This window comes from Neofelis nebulosa, chromosome 3 (assembly GCF_028018385.1).
Source record: "Neofelis nebulosa isolate mNeoNeb1 chromosome 3, mNeoNeb1.pri, whole genome shotgun sequence".
In the NCBI taxonomy this organism is placed as follows: Eukaryota; Metazoa; Chordata; class Mammalia; order Carnivora; family Felidae; genus Neofelis; species Neofelis nebulosa.
This window is the reverse complement of record NC_080784.1, coordinates 206,257,076-206,273,216: the sequence shown is the minus strand read 5'-3', so window position 1 is coordinate 206,273,216 and position 16,141 is coordinate 206,257,076. Positions and strand designations below refer to the sequence as shown.

Sequence of the window (16,141 nt, the reverse complement as noted above, 5' to 3'; positions counted from 1 at the left end):
GGAAATGGAGCTCCTGGGTCAAACAGCTTGGGACCTGAGGGCTCCTGAGGCGGGTTTTCAGGTCGCGCGCTTCTGTGTTTCGCTGTCGCGGCCCAGCAGTGAGGAGGGCCTTTCTTCCGCCACGTTTCCCCTCGCCTTACTGGCCTCTGCTTCAGTCCCTCTTCCGCTCTGTCTGTGGCTTTGTGGTTGGGTTGCTCTTGTGCTGTCACCGTGAACCGCGAGTTTGCCAGGGCAGAGCCTCCCTGGTCACCTGCCCGCGGGTCCCCGGCTACAGGGACCCTGCCCCGTGCTCAGCACGTGCTTGTGCGCCTGTCTTCTGGCAGCCTGGCGGGGGCAAGCGTGGACGAGGGACGTGAAGTGACGGGCGGGGTGGGGGCCGTGCCCCCCCCCCCACCCCCGCCACCCTCCTCTGGAGCGTGGGGACCGGCGGGAGGCCGGGGTGCTTGCTCTCTTGTCTGACGCGCCCCCGTGTCCCCGGCAGGTGAACAAGCCCTATGGGAAAGTCCAGATCCATACGGCCGACATCTCCGAGATCCCCAAGTGCAACTGTAAGCCCACCGACGAGAACCCCTGCGGCTTCGACTCGGAGTGTCTGAACCGGATGCTGATGTTCGAGTGCCACCCGCAGGTGTGCCCCGCGGGCGAGTACTGCCAGAATCAGTGCTTCACCAAGCGCCAGTACCCCGAGACCAAGATCATCAAGACGGACGGCAAAGGGTGGGGCCTGGTCGCCAAGCGGGACATCAGAAAGGTGTGTGCCGAGCCCCTTTCCTTGCTTGCAAGAAATCCTGGGCCGGCTGGCGGCTCACGCTTGGATATGCTTAGTACGCTTTTGCATGCACGTGAGAACGGGGTTTTTAAAAAGTCGGAGTTTCTACGGTTGAATGTCGTAAAACGCTACGTGCCTGCTGTCTAGCAAGGTAAAACTCAGCAGGCCCCTGACTTGGCCTCCACTTGGCATTTTGGTGGTTGCTCTATGACAGGAAAGACCGTGAAGGAGCCCTGCCCTGGACGGGCGGCTGTTCTGTCCGGGGCAGCGCGGGACCGGGTCGTCCGTCGAGGCCACAGGCCACACACGGCCTGCCCACATCCTAGGCTGGGCAGCCGGAATTGGCTTATGAGGCCAGGCCGTGGCCTGGGGGGCGGCGGCCTCAGACCCCAGGCCTGGTTCAGGGCCGATCCCGGGCGAGAGCAGCGGCTCTGAAACGCGCACGGCCCCTGCGGGTCTGGTTCCACTGCCCGCCTCGGCGGCCAGTTCCTCCGGGCTCTCGCCGTGTAGACTCTGCTAGGGAAGGCGAGCCGTGGCAGCCGGCCGTGTGGGAGCTCGCGGTGCGCCGCCAGGGTGCCCAGAGGCAGTTGCTGCAGAAAGCGAGAGTTAGGGTGCCGCTTTGGGAAGGACGCTCGGGCGAAGTGTTCCCTGACAGCCGAGCATGGAGTTGTTGAGCTAGACCTGAACTTCCAGGGACTTGGGAAGACGCGCCCCGGACCGCATCGTGACGCGCGCGCGGTGCCGGCTCCGGGCGCTTCGGGCGCGGGCTCCTGCACCCGGACCCCGTTGTTTACCACGGTCACGGTGTGCTGTTCCGCCTTGCAGGGAGAGTTCGTGAATGAGTACGTCGGTGAGCTGATTGACGAGGAGGAGTGCATGGCGAGGATCAAACACGCACACGAGAACGACATCACACACTTCTACATGCTCACCATAGACAAGGTAGTGCTGCCAGCTCCCCACGGGGCCGTGCGCTGCGCTGTGCCCCGGGGCCACAGGCCTGTCTGTGGTCCCGTCCGCGTGGCCCGGTCTTCAGCCGTTTATGCGTTCTCTCCTGAGGGGCACGGCGTCTTCCGGCAGCTGCCTGAGGGCCTGTCTGCGTGAGGGCGTCCTGGGGCCGCGTGCGTCCGCTGGTGCGTGCACAAAGTACCACACAGGCCGGACCAGGGGTCGGTGAAAAGAGGAGAAAAGATGAGGAGAGTTACACGTTTTCGGCCGCACAGCCCAGGTGTGCAGTTTGCAGGGTACGTCGGCCAGAGGGACCGATGTCCTCGGAGCAGGGGCCACACCGCCCGTTTGCCGGTGGGGGTGAACGGAAGAAGGTGCATCCGGGACGCTCACGGGTTGGCTCCCGCCCGCCAGGACGGCCCTTCCCGGGTGTGTGCGCGGCGGGCTGCTCTGACCCCAGGGGCGGCCTCTGTGGTGCCCGAGCGCCGTGCGTGGGGAAGGCGGTCGCGAGTCTCGTGTCCGCTGCTTGGCCTTGAGGCCGTCGTCCAGCAGGAGCGGGTGGCTACCGCGAAGGATGGCCGGAAACGGGGTAGAAGATGATCACGCACCAGGTTAGGATGGTCCCAGGGACCTCGCAGGGTCGTCCCCAGGGAGGCCGCGGCCCCACCACGAGGAGACGAGGCAGATGCCGCGGTCCGTGTGCGCTTCCTGCCGGGACCCTAGACCCTGGGGCTGGGATGCCGGACGGGACCCCCTGGAGACCGTGCGGGAAACCCCACTGTGGACACGGTGCCGTCCCTGACGGTTAAGTGTCTGCACAGGGAGCTCCTCGTGAGGACAGCGCTGACGTGTCCGAGGAACTCACTGGCAGAGGGCGAGGGAAGGAGCGTGTGCGCGGGCACCTCTGCGGGCTAGGTGACGAGGAGAAAGCAAACGTGCGAAGGTGTCAGTTAGGCGGCGTGTCCGGGTGAGAGGTACGGGCGTCGGCTGTAGCATTCCGTTTTTCTTCCTGTAAGTTCGAAATTGTTCAAGGTGAAGGAATTGGTTAGAAAGGTGAGGGTCCTGCACCAGAGGGGGGCGGAGCTCCTCCCTGGGCCCGTCGGGGGGCACAGTACATCCGGAGCTCCTGCCGGAGGCGGGTCCGGCAGACCCCACAGGCTGACAAACAGGGATCCCGTGGTACGAGAACACCCAGCTGTGGATGGGGGAGGACCGACTGCCCACAACACCTGTGTAGGGTGGCAGGTGAGGGGCAGAGAGCCCGCTTCTCGGAAGCAGGGGCGAGCGCGTGCAGCCTCCGGGGGGCCAACCCTCGTGTGGGGACCACCGCCAAGGCCTGCTCGGAGGCCTGGCGGGCAGCTGGAGCTGAGGCACCCGTGTAGACCCCTCAGAGGGCTGTAGTCCTAGGCAAGGGGCCCGTACGCTTGGCCCCGAGGGTAGCGGATTCAGGCTTCCCGCTGCCACCCCCCTCCCTTTTAGATGGTAGTGGTGAGGGAGGATTGTTTTATTAGAAGTTTAACACTTGAAACGCGTGTCTTACCAGGTTTTGGAGTCAAAATGTAAACCACTCGTGTGTTGTAAGAAATGCCAGGTTCGTCATTTAACACACAGATTGGTCCCTGAAACTGCTGAACCCTAATAATTCACTTAGGCTCCCTGACTGAAGAGAAGATAAAGCCAAAGGCCCACGAGAGAGAAACAACTCATACCTCACGTCACGTCCTTGCCATAAAAAGAGCGCAAGTCCCACTTCAGCGCTTACAGGGCCGTGGAACAAGATGTCCTTAAGCAGGACCTTCACAAAGTCTCAGCTTTTGGTGAGAGCCAGAAGTAGCAAGACTGAAGTCTGGCACCAAGTCTTAAGTGAGCGTGTGAGAAACGGCCGAAGCCATTAAAGGAGACGTGGCGATCACGCCTCACACCGAGAGCTAACACGCAGTCGTCGAGATGAGCCCAGAAGGCGCCCGAGGAGACGCTGGGCAGCCACGGGGCAAATGGCTGGAGCGGAAGCCGGGACCAGAGAGGCTGTCGGCCGTGGCACGGGAAGGGAAGATGAAAACTTTGTCGGAGAGGCCGGGAGACGCAGAAGGCAGACATGTTCAGATGCTCCAGAAGGAAAGACAAGAGAATGGGGGAAGGGTCATGTGGCAAGAGGATTTTCTAGAATCTGATGGAAATTGACCCAAGTTTTGAATAGCATAACTAAAAATAAACATATACCTAGAGATGCTATTAAAAGAAAACCCCCAAATGTAGCAAAGACATGTAGCAGGGACACCAGAGACTTAAAGTGGCAGAGAGAGGAGCACATTCCAGGAGCGACAGTCAGACTCCTCCACGTGTGACCCGCGGCCTGAAGACACGGCACAGAGTGGCAGGTGGTAGCCCCCACTCCACAGCTGAGCACCACCACAGTTGAGGAAGCAGAGTGAGCTTCAGAAGTGACCTGCGAGACGCAAGCAGGTGTGGTGTGCACGCGAATCCACAGTGGGCACACCTGTACGGGTCTGGCTGCCTGGCACCGTGGGAACCACGGTGGTGATTGCTGGGCAGGAGGGGCTGTGGTGTCAGGGGCAGGGCAGGCTGACGGCCCCAGAGGGGTTAGAAGTGGTGGCACGGAGCCATTGCGAGCTGCTTGTTTTGTGTGGATGCGGGGGTGAGGTGTCACCAACTTTCCACTTTGGCAAAGTATACGTGTTAAAGCTACACTGAAAATTACTAAATGTATAGAAACAGAAGGTGTGACTTCCAAGTCATCGACTGAGTGGAAAGGAGCATGAGGAAAGTAGACAGTGAGGTAGGAAGGAGGTAAAAAGAGAAAAGAGGGTAATTAGAAAGCATGGGTTTAGCTCAGCTGGTTCTGTGTCCAACTCGTGATTTCAGCTCAGGTCATGATCCCAAAGTTGTGGGTTCAAGCCCTGCATCAGGCTCCATCCACAATGAATATGGAGGCTGTTTGGGCCTCTCTTTCTCTCTCTCTCTCCCTCTCTCTCTTCTTCTACCCATCTCCTCTGTTTTTTCTCTCTTAAAAACAAAAAACCATGCACGGGATACAAAAATACATGTGTGGCAATGATCACAATAAATGTAAATGGCTTAATTTATAAGACTAAGGTTTAGACTGGCTAAAATACGGGAACCTGATTTAAAAAAAAAAAAAATTAATGTTTATTTTTGAGACAGAGAGAGACAGAGCATGAACAGGGGAGGGCCAGAGAGAGAGAGAGACACAGAATCTGAAGCAGGCTCCAGGCTCTGAGCTGTCAGCACAGAGCCCAATGCAGGGCTGGAACTCACAGAGCGTGAGATCATGACCTGAGCTGAAGTCGGACGCTTAACCGACTGAGCCACCCAGGCGCCCCAGGAATCTGATCTGAAGCTCTGTGACTTAGGTATTAAGAATGAACTAGAGGGGTACCTGGCCGGCTCAGTCTGTGGAGTACGGGACTCTCTGATCTCGGGGTCATGAGTTCAAGCCCCATGTTGGGTGTGGAGATTACTTTAAAAAGTTAAACAAAAAAAGGAAGCAGAAAGCTTGTAAGTGTACTAGAAAATTAACAACTTAGTAAAGGCTAGTGCAGAGAAGGCTGTTCGTAGTACATTAGCATCAGATAAGGTAGACTTTGAACAGCCACAGCAGCCAAGGAGGAGGCCTTAGTAGGGTCCTCACTCCCCTGCTTACTGGGTGCAGTTGTGGGGGTGGAGGAGACCCAGGAACTCAATGCGTATCTAACAGCTTGGAGAGATCTTAAAAGAAGGTCAATGAAGAAAACAGGAGACAGGAGCGGACCCACGGTGCAGCAACAGGAAACCTGTAAACATTAAAATACATGTAGGACTGTGGTAGGAGAGGGTGGCTGCTCGCTCCCAGAGCAACAGCAACAAAAAGTATATGGAGTACGTCTCCGGTGGGGCTGGGGACAGACAGGCCATCAGCCTGGAAGTGCCTTTGTCGGAAGAGACGAAGAGCCGTGTGCGGGTGGCACCTGCTGGGCAGCAGCACTGAGTCTCGGAAGGGGGCAGCGGAGACAGGAGGTGTGGGGGCTCCTGGGAGGCAGGAGTGACGGGCTTGGGAAGGGCCGTCTTCCGAGAGAGAGAAGGTGCCCCAGACAGAGCACGCGGTGCACATTCCCTGAGTCCGGCTGCTGCGGAGCCCCGGCGCCCTCCGAGCGGGGTGGTGAAGGGACCACAGAAGCTGCCTGTGGTGGAGAGAAGCCACTGGGACGGTTGCTGTCACAGAGCACTGGACTTGAGAGAGTGAGGCGTCAGAGGCGGCCAGACGGCAGGCAGAGCTGAATCGGGAACGCAGGGGGCGTGGGGTGGAACAGGAGGAGACCGGCATCTCCCGGCAGAAGCTTCAGCTGCCCGGAACGCGTGGGAGCGCGGGGCAGACGTGGGACAGACGCGGGGACCGAGCGGGACGCGGCGGGGAGAGAGCGGGGAAGGACGAGACCAGCACAACACAGGGCCCAGGCCAAGGACCGTCTCTGCGTGACCGCGGGCGCTCCGGACACCGGAAGGAAGTGAAGACCGTGCTGTGTTTCCGGGAAATCCATCCAGAACGGCCAGCGTAGTAAATACGGTATCAAAATCATGGGTGTGGCAAAACCCTCTGGTAGCCAGACGAAGACCCTGACTTGCGTACCAGGGAGGAGAATGAGGCTGGCTTGCCAGCTGTGGACACAGGGCTCCGCGCCTGAGCACAGAGGGTCAGCTCCCACACGGTGTTCAGGAGAAGAGAGGGCCAGAGACCAGAGACCCTGTGGCCAGCCGAGCGGTTCGTCAGGGGCAGCGGCTACAGGGTAAGAGGCTTGAGTGTGAGGCGCGGAGCCAGGAGACTGTCCGGGAGCGCAGCGCGCTTGGGGTATCGTGCCCAACGCAGGGAAGGGCAGCCCAGGTCACCTCTGGTGGGAGCCGGGGATCGGAGCCGGTAACTCCCGGAGGGAGACCGAAGGTGGCCGAGCGGTGCTGGCGAGGTGGGGTCACGGAGGCCATGGTGGCAGACCCGTGGGTGCCACACACGGCTGGAGATGCCGGGCTGCTTATAAAGGGTGGTCGGGAGGACAAAACTCCAAATTGCCAACAGGACAGGAAAATTGTAACGAGACCCGCGTTCCTTCGCGGTGAAAGGCTTAAGAGGCCCGCATGCGAACAGAACAGGCTGGTAGGTTAGACTTGTGCACGGCGTATCGTCCTATCTGTAAACAGGGAATTGAATTAACTCACCTGTTTAAAGATTCCCCAAGTGGTCTGTAAAGCAAAGCCTGCTTCTCTGCTGTCCGGAGAAAGAAAGATTCTGAAAGCTGGAGCGTAAAGTCGTGTGCGGGGCAGGCGGCCCCTGTCAGGTGAGGTCGGACTCCGGCCCCACCGTGTCCGGGGGCTCAAAGGAAGGCCTCGATGGCGGCAAGGACCCCTTAGTGCAGAGCGCGTGCCCGGCGCCACATCCCTCGAGCGGCAACAGGGAGGCCAGGAGAGGCTGGGGGAGCCGGTCTGCCATGCGTCTGCCTCCGAGGCAGAGGGAGGAGCCCTGGACAGACAGACAGACAGAAAGAACACGGTTAATGAGGGAACTGAAGTCAACGCACAACTTTAGCAGTTAGCAAACAGCACAAGTAAAAAGCCACATCCGTCTCCCCGCCCCCCCCCCCCACGGTGCCCAGTACTTTCCAAAGACACACCCCCTCCCCCTCCCCCACCCCCACCCCAAGGGCAGATCCCAGGCCCGGCCCAGTGATGGGGCAGAGGGAGCGGGCTTGGGGCCCACAGGAGGGGAGGGTGCGCCCCTGAGAAGCACCCCCCCCCCCCCGCCCCCCGGGAGCACGGGGGCCTTCACAGCCCAGGACTGACAGACACAGGAAGGCACACCCACTGTCACCTTAACGAGTGCCGCGGAATCCTCTGAGGCTGTGTAAGCCCCGCTCCCTGAACACTCGGAAACCGGGAAAAGAAGGGAGTTTCTTCCAGTTTGGTGAAGCTGTGAAAATCTGTCCCAGACTCTCGGCCTGGAAGGCTCAGGAAGGAGACAAGATGCTGTGGCTGCTGCTCCTGACCCCGGACACGGAGGCATGGGGGAAGGCTCATGGACGACCTGCGCACCGGCGTCGGGTCCCCCCCACACACGCGGAAACACTGGCGACAGCTCTCCCGCGGGACACGTGAGAGGACATGAATGAACGAGACACGGCTCCGTTTCTGGTTGAGAGGGAATGTCGTCACAATGTGCGTCTTCCCAAATGTCAAATCGCTGTGATCTCCACGCAGATATTAACAATTTAAAGTAAACGTTGGGGCGCCTGGGTGGCTCAGTCGGTTAAGCGTCCGACTTCGGCTCAGGTCATGATCTCACAGCTCGTGGGTTTGAGCCCCGCGTCGGGCTCTGTGCTGACAGCTCGGAGCCTGGAGCCTGTTTCGGATTCTGTGTCGCCCTCTCTCTCTGCCCCCGCAGAGCACTCTGTCTCTCTCGCTTTCTCTCAAATACAAACGTTAAAAAAAATTATAAAAGTAAGTGTCGATGGGCCATCTAGAGCCCACGCAGACGGCGAAGCCCGCAGGACTGAATGGCGCTCACTCACGCTCTGTGGCGTTCCCGTGAACGGTGTGGCCCAGTCTCAGCGGCAAGTGACGGGGCGGCAGACGACAGACCTCTGGGCAATGGTGCCCCCTCACTGCACTCACAAGAGTAGATCTTCCAGATGCTGTAAGGAGCCAGGAAACACCGGAGGTCTCTTGTGTAACTTAGGGGTTCGAGAAGGCTGTGTGAGGCTAGTCGAAGACCCCGAACGCATAAAGTGAAGGATTAACAAAATCAGTTGTGTAAAACTGGGCAAGTTTTGAGCGAGAAAAGGTACCATCAAGTTAAAAATCGAGTGTTGTCCTAGGAGAAAGATTTGACACGTAGTTACCAAGGGCCTGGTATCCAGAATATACGCACACGTGCGCGCGCGCACACACACACATAGGGAGGGAGCTGCAGATCACCAGGTCGCCCAGGGATGCTGGCCCTCAGCCAGGAAGCGCACCCTGGAGCCCTGGGGCCGGTGACGCCGTGGAAGCTGTGGGGCCAGGGCCTCCGCCGCTGTGGGAAGGAACACTGTGCGGGCCGTGAAAGGCCCCTATGCGGAGGGAAAGGGCACACTGCAGAGCAAGCCCGTTCTGATCGCGTTTCTGTATTGAAAGGAACACCTGGTGTGGGTGTAGATTGTGTGTTTGCACGTTTGTTCACCCCATTCACACAGAGCTTTGCACAAACTCGTGACCACAGTGCTGTATGTGCCTGATCTTAAGTGCCCTCCTCCCCCGTGCATCTCTTACCTCGGCTGCCCCCCTCATGGGGCAGGGACCTCCAGCCGCACCGTCCCGTTGCTGGACGGTGATGGCGTGTGCACGAGTGCTGCGTCGCGGGCTTGGCTCCAGGGCAGGGCCACGGCATGCGCATATTTGTGGTTTTTCGCCAGCGCCGGGCTGCTTTAATCAAACCCGTTCCTGTGGTCACCGAGTGCGTCCGGTTCCGTTGTCCTTTTCACCTGCGTTTCCTCCACTGCTTGGCAATGTGGACACCTTCCCAAAGTGCTTGTGCATCTGGGTCAGATCTTCGGGAATCGTGCGGTTCTATCCTTTGCTCCTTTGGAACCGGGGCCCTGTCGTTTGTGTCCGTCGATGTGAGTCTTTGGCGGCTGTCAGTGGTGACACCTTGCCGTCCCTCCTGGCTTGTCTGTCACCTGCTGGCTGGTGTGGGGAAGCGCCTGCTGGCGGCCCCGTCCTCACCGGGACTCGCTGGGGCTTGGTCCTCGCCACGTGGTCCTGACCTGCCCTCCGTGAGTGAGAGAAACAGAGAACTGGTTTGGGGGCGTCCTGTCCGAGTGGACACAGGAGACCACGGTTTCCAGTACAACATCGTCGGCCAGTGGGAGAGACGGTGAAAATTCCCTTTAAGAAGGGCGTAATGGCTAAGGGCCACCCCCGCGTTTAAATGCGACTTGAAACTTGAGTTGTACCTTACAGGACCGGATAATTGATGCTGGCCCCAAAGGAAACTACTCCCGGTTCATGAATCACAGCTGCCAGCCCAACTGTGAGACCCTCAAGTGGACGGTGAACGGGGACACTCGCGTGGGCCTGTTTGCCGTGTGCGACATCCCCGCAGGTACGACATATCCGCGGGCGGGCTCCCCCGAGGCCGTGACACCGGTGTGGACGTGAGCGAGTAGGAGTGTGTGTTGTGGGCCTGACGAACGCGTTTCCAGGGTGGCCGCGTGTCTCTTCTCCCCTAGGGACGGAGCTGACCTTCAACTACAACCTCGACTGTTTGGGTAACGAGAAGACAGTCTGTCGGTGCGGGGCCTCCAACTGCAGCGGGTTCCTTGGGGACAGACCAAAGGTAAAGTCACGGATGCCAGCCTTTCTGACGTCTGCGGACACGTCCGTCCCTTCTTCCGGGCTGGCGGGTAGCTTTGGCGGGCAGGAGGGGTCCCTGCAGGGTGTGGGCGGCAGGGCTCCGGGCTCCTATGGCTCACGCGGCCGGAAGTCTGCAGCCAGAGCGCCGTCCGGGCCTCTCTCTGTCCGGAGGCTCTGCCGGCTTCTGGCGGTTTCCAGCCGGCCTTGCCGTTCCTTGGCTGGTGGACGCATTACTCCCGTCTCTGCCCTGATCTGCACAGGGCCTTCTCCCTGTCTCTGTGTCCCTTCCTCTCCTCGTGAGGATGCCAGTCATTCTGGGTTAAGGGCCCGCCCTGCCCCAGCCGCACCTCATCCTAACGCATTACATCCGCATCAACACCGTTTCCAAGGAGCATCCCGTTCTGAGATTCCGGGCAGGTCATGAATTTGGGGCCCACTTACCTGCCTGCCTAGGCCCCCAAACACGGGGGGATCACGGGCATCTGGCCCGGAGTTGGGACGTCCACGGGGGTCTGCCGCTTCAGCTGAGGGCACGATTTTGTTTCTGTCGCTCACAGTGCCGTTCTTACTGGAAAGAGCGAGGGGCGCATCCCGTGGGGGCGGGGCCGCTCCGGGCCTGTGCGTCCCGCCCGCAGATCCGGGAGGCGCTGACAGCCGCTACTACAGAGGCTCTTGGCAGAGCTGGTCCTCCTCGCTGTGCTCAGTGGTCACCCGTGGGGCAGAACAGGCGTGTGTGGGATGAGCCCCCCCACCCCCCCGAGGCACACGCCTGGTCCCCGCTCGGTCTTCTCCGGGCGAAAGCGTCTGCAGATGCACGCACCTGCACCATGGTTCTCGTGCTCCCTCTTTGTGGTTCCTTTTGTTACTGCTTTGGTCCACGCATGTCTCGTAAACAGAGCACGTTTGTTTCTCACTTTAGACCTCGACGTCCCTTTCTTCAGAGGAAAAGGGCAAAAAGACCAAGAAAAGAACGAGGAGGCGGAGAACCAGAGGCGAAGGGAAGAAGGAGTCCGAGGACGAGTGTTTCCGCTGTGGGGACGGCGGCCAGCTGGTGCTGTGTGACCGCAAATCCTGCACCAAGGCCTACCACCTGTCGTGCCTGGGCCTGGGCAAGCGGCCCTTCGGTGGGTGAGCGGGCCCCCCCGGCGGCCTTTGGGGGTCCCTGTCGATGGCTCTCCTCTCCCGGTCACAGACTCGTTGGTGACTCAGGTAGCGAGGCCCGGCCCAGGGAGGTCCGTGCGTGGAGTCAGGGTCTGCGGCGGGCACGGCCGGGGAGCCCCTCGGACCGCCCGGAGCGGGGCTTGGGCCAAGGTCCCATGAGTGGCTGCCGAGCCAGGGCTGCCGGCGTAGGAGTGGGGCCGGGCTCCGGGCACAGAGCTCTGCCCAGCCTTGGGTGTCGTAGGAAGGGGGCCCCCGGAGCCAGCCTGGGACGCGCGGGGCCGGGAGGGGGACACGGGGCGGGCTCCGCCTTGTTCTCAACAGCCTCGCTCTGGAGGGATGACGGGTGAGGGTGTGTGACATGTTAACTTGTCCAGAAGCGAAACAGATCCTCATGCAAACCAAAATCTATACAAAGGGAAGTCAAACACGTTTGATCGTAAAAGAAAACAGATCGTGTGCAAAAGATGACAGAACGAGACTTTCTGGACAGACGCGAGAGGGAAGTGTGCAGGTGACGGGGTGGTGACCCCACTGAGCAGCAAGCTGGTGCAGATTAACGCCGGAAAGATCAAATCCCCAGTAGAAAGCCGGTCCAGGCCACGGCGAGGTCACAGAGAAGCCGGAGTGCCAGCGGGGCCCGGGGGTGGGCCGCGGCCTCCGCTCCTCTCCATGTCACCTGGGGAGGAGCGGTGTCGTCTCTGTTCGTCTCACCGGACGGTCCACGCAAACGCTAGAAGTCGTTGATGCTTCCGCCGCTCCGGCTCACGTTTCGTGTTTCGTTGCAGGGAAGTGGGAATGTCCTTGGCACCACTGTGACGTGTGTGGCCGACCTTCCACGTCATTCTGCCACTTCTGCCCCAACTCATTCTGCAAGGAGCACCAGGACGGGGCGGCCCTCGGCTCCACGCGGGACGGGCGGCCATGCTGCTGCGAGCATGACCTGGGGGCCGTGTCGGCCCGGAGTGCCCAGACTGGGAAACCCTTTCCGGAACCCAGCAAGTCCAAGGGGAAGAGGAAGAGAAGGAGGTGCTGGCGGAGGGTCACGGAAGGCAAATAGCGCCAGGCAGTGGCTTGGCCAGCTCCGGGAGGGGGGTGGGGGGAGGGCCGCGGGGGGGGGGAGGGAAGGGGGGGTCCTGGCCCAGAGGACCCAGCTCGAAGCCGCTATGACAGCCGTGTAGGCCTCCTGGGAGGGAGTGCCTGTCCACCACTGAGCCATCCTCGGCAGCGCCCGCTGCGTCTGCACTGATGACCCGTCTGAGCCGCGAGGTTCGGAAGGTTCCGGGACAAACAAGCCTTACTACACAGCATTACAGCTACACTTGAATTTCTGAGAATGTCAAGGTTCCCTCCCACTCTATTTTTGTAGGTTAAAGTTATAATTGAAAATTAATTGGCGTATGAAATGTTTTTATCTCACCTGAAATGTAGAGGGTAGTATTTTTCTAAAGGCTCACTATGATCTCTTTCATCTTAACAAAGTCACTTGGCCAGCTCACCTGCCTTCGTCACTCAGGAGAGACCAGGGCGGGGCCCGGGCAAGGACTCAGACCCTGGATTCCTTGGAAACCATGATTTTGATCATTATTTTGCTCTTCTGAAACCGCTGTATGATTTTGGGGTTTTTTGTACTAATGTGAAATTTTTCCTCAAAATGCTTCTTTTCCATCCTAGTGAGGAGCCGGCCCCAGGAGTGGTGATAGTGACAGTGTTGTAAGCTGTCCCGTAGTTTTTTCTGTCGTGGATTTGGACTGAATGGCGCCACCCCGTGGCCCTTGCAAGCGTGGGGCCTCTCGGAGCGGCCTCCCCGGCCCAGGCCAGGTCTGGCGCATCTCACCTGGGCCTGTCCCTGAACGCACTAGGTTCTTACCAACATTTGGGGGAAGACTTTGTATATTTTTTTCATTGGGCTTTTCTTTACCAGTTTCTGGCTTTTATTCTCAATATATTTTTGCTAAACTTGTTTTCACAAATTACCACCGACTGAAACGTGTATTTACTGATGCGGCCCTGAATTCTCCCAGGGAAAGAGGCCAACTCGGTGGGGGTGCGGCCCCGCGGTGAGTTTGTGTGAAGCGCCAAGTTCACAGAAATGGTTCTGTTGGGGCTTTGTGCGCCCGCGGCCCGGCAGGGGACAGTCCTGGCAGCAGGGTACGGCCAGGTGCTCCCCACCCTGGGGGCCCAGAGCACGTGGGAGACGGGCTTTTCTGAAAATTGTTCTTTCGGGGTCTGAGGAGAGACGCAGAGTCTAGGACCGTTGCACCTACTTGCTACTCTCCCGTCACCCCGGGGGTCTGTTCATAGAAAACGGGAGTTGTGCTGGTCACACGCGCCCAAGCCAGGACGCCACCGCCAGGCACTCGTGTTGGGGGCCCGAGGCGCCATCTGTGGGTGTCAGGCCTGGAACTTCTCTGTGAGACGTCACTAACTTTTACTCCTTACGAGGCCGGGCCGCACCATGGGAGGAGCTCCTGGGAGCACGAAGGTCTCTTCTCTTTGGAAGTTTCTCTTGACCCTGGGGAGTCCGGAGCACCAAGGGCGGGGGTCCCAGACGCCAGGCAGCCAAGTGCGCCCCGTGGGGCCCGCAGCCTCCATGCTGACGATGGGAGGGAAGGGAATGGAATACTCAGCAGCAGATGCTTGTTTCTGGTTCGTTCTTCTTAAAACAACCGAAGGAGAACAGAGATGTACACACGTCCCTTGTTGAAAACTCCCGAGGTCTCTCCTGTCTGTTTCTCTTCCATCATTGCCTCTGCCTCATGCAACTGCAGGACATGCTTGGACCCGGACCCCCCCCGTTTAACTGCTTCTCCGTGGTTTGGTGACGTGAGCTCTTGGGGGCAGCGGTCTCTGCTGGGCTCGGACCACGGGGAAGAGTCTGCTTCGGGTATGAGGCTCCGTGGCACCGACGGGGCCTCGCTCGCTACGAACAGGGTCTCACCCGGGCGTCCCTCTGCCCTTCTCCTATCGTGATCCTGGAGGAAGGAGCCATCCGCGGCCACGAAGGAGACACGAGAGCTTGGTCATCAGTGGACCCCTCCTGCGTGTGGCTTAGGTGACCTCTGGAAATGCACTTGCTCAGTAGGACCCGGGGAACTGTGGGGTGTTTCCGCGTAGAACTCATTTCTCTCAAATCGTCCCAAGAAAATACTGGATTGGTTCATAGATTTATGCTCCTTCTTCCCCAAACAACCTGGAAGGTTGTTCCCACGACGAGCCCAGCAGCGTTCCCATGCCCTGGCGCTCAGGCTCAGGGCCTGAGGGATCCCCGAGGCCTGCAGGCTCCGCTCTTCATGGCCCAGGGCCTTGGGTGAAGCCTCGCCCCTCGCTTCTCCTCTCCCAGCAGAAGTCAGACCATCAGACTGGCTTTGCATCGCACTTTGGGGAGCAGATTAACTTATTTTTGTACTTGACAGTAGTAAAATCTTGTGAGTTTTGAGTCACTTTGATATTTTCAAATTCTACGATCTGAAGGAAATGCTGGAAAAATTATTTTAAACATGGTTACCCTCTTTCCAAAAACTTAAAACTAATGAGCAAATAACACTAACTTTGAAAATCTCTAGAAAACTGGTTTACGAATCCGAGTACAACAAGGCTGAGGCGCGGCGGCTGAGCTCGAAGGGCCTTCCTGCCAGGGCTTTGCTCTGAATCTGAGGGAGAGCTCGTTTTGGGGGGGGGGGGGGGGGGGAGGGCGGGGGTGATTCGGTCTTTAGGAACGTCAGCTTCACCCCTTTGTCACCAATGTGAAGCAGAAACAAAACGAAAGCCGCCCCGACACCTCCGGATCCCTCAGTGTCAAAATGACCGGTGCTGTGCCCGTGGCCTGCGAGGTCTCGCCCTCCCGTGCCAACAGTGGCCTCCGGGGACCCGGGCGCCTCGCACACCGCACGGGGCACAAGGACACGTCCACTCTGGCAGTCAGGAAATAGGACCACTGTGGGGACTGGAGTGGCCCAGCGACCCCGTTTGCCCCGGTCGGTAAGGAACCGCGTGGACAGCCCGCCTCCCTTGCTTCCTGGGCCTCACACGAACTCAGGTCTGCGCGTCTGACGCCTTTGAAATTCTTATCTTGACATAAAAACCACAGTGTGTATCGTGCCCATCTTCCAGAACTACCTGGTTTCCAGGAATTAAAGATAAGCCTGTTTTGAGGAAAGTTAACGCAAAGGACTGTTGCCAAATTCTCGATATCCTCTGAGCAGCATAGTGTTGGATGTTAGTCACTAGAGGGAAATGCTGTCGCGGGCGTCGTGCTGTCCAGCGTACCCTGTTGAGATGTGAAATGCCCTGTCAGAAATTAAATATGAATTTAAATGTGCCTGTTGGTGTCTACGCTTCATACAGAATGAGGTCAGGCTCCTCATAGGAACACTCGGTGCTCTCACCGGTTTCGCTAGACTTAAAAACTTGAAATTCCTGCGGGGGGGGGGCGGGGGGCAGGGGGGCTAGACAGAACTGTAGGCTCGGGAACCGCCAGTCGGAGAATAGCATTTAAAGTGGGAAGCTGTGTTTGGAAAACTGTATGTGAGTATTTTTGTATTAAAAACTTTTTAAAGGCTTTTTTCCTTAAACTTATTTTATATGGGATTGCATTTTGAAGTTCTGGGCTTTTTCCCACTTTTCCGCTTACTTTGCATGGTCATTCCGAGGCTGCTGGCACAGCCCCGCCTGCCCTCCCTCAGGAAGGGCTCTGTCCTCAGACTGTCGCTCCACCGCTCACTTGCCCTGGTAGAAGCTGACCGTGGCCTCGGAGGGACAAACACCACAAACAGTAAGTGTAGCTCTCCTTTCGGAAAAATGCCCCTCCCCCCTTTTTAAACACTCTGATGAGCAAATCCCCATCGAGGGTGAAATGGTCAGGAGCTGCCG

General features: G+C 58.8%; 2 protein-coding genes and 1 non-coding gene across 6 annotated transcripts in view; 2 read left to right on the top strand and 1 right to left on the bottom strand.

The window, feature by feature from the left end:
- NSD2 (nuclear receptor binding SET domain protein 2) overlaps window positions 1–12,329 on the top strand; it is a 58,482-nt gene extending 46,153 nt beyond the window's left edge. The window contains exons 16-21 of the mRNA XM_058723218.1: window positions 482–751; window positions 1,595–1,711; window positions 9,719–9,860; window positions 9,988–10,094; window positions 11,031–11,235; window positions 12,058–12,329. Coding sequence (XP_058579201.1) covers window positions 482–751; window positions 1,595–1,711; window positions 9,719–9,860; window positions 9,988–10,094; window positions 11,031–11,235; window positions 12,058–12,329 — 1,113 coding nt within the window. The remainder of the gene's footprint in view (window positions 1–481; window positions 752–1,594; window positions 1,712–9,718; window positions 9,861–9,987; window positions 10,095–11,030; window positions 11,236–12,057) is intronic.
- LOC131507909 (uncharacterized) lies at window positions 1,706–9,719 on the bottom strand. 4 transcript variants are annotated; one of them, XR_009259812.1, is made up of 3 exons: window positions 7,593–9,719; window positions 6,944–7,244; window positions 1,706–2,726 (listed from the first exon to the last, which is right to left on the bottom strand). XR_009259812.1 is itself a non-coding variant. In XM_058723217.1 (3 exons), the coding sequence occupies exons 1-3, from the start codon at window positions 7,796–7,798 to the stop codon at window positions 3,515–3,517; spliced, it is 816 nt and encodes a 271-aa protein (XP_058579200.1). In that variant the 5' UTR covers window positions 7,799–7,981; the 3' UTR covers window positions 3,426–3,514. The 4 variants fall into 4 exon arrangements, 1 of the variants encoding a protein (XP_058579200.1); XM_058723217.1 differs by lacking the exon at window positions 1,706–2,726 and adding an exon at window positions 3,426–3,823 and having other exon boundaries at window positions 7,593–7,981; XR_009259811.1 differs by lacking the exon at window positions 1,706–2,726 and having other exon boundaries at window positions 4,902–7,244; window positions 7,593–8,591; window positions 9,029–9,719.
- LOC131508263 (small Cajal body-specific RNA 23) lies at window positions 9,484–9,610 on the top strand. The gene has a single exon (XR_009259961.1). It is a non-coding gene; the product is annotated as a small Cajal body-specific RNA 23 (non-coding RNA).
- Window positions 12,330–16,141: the final 3,812 nt, after the last annotated feature.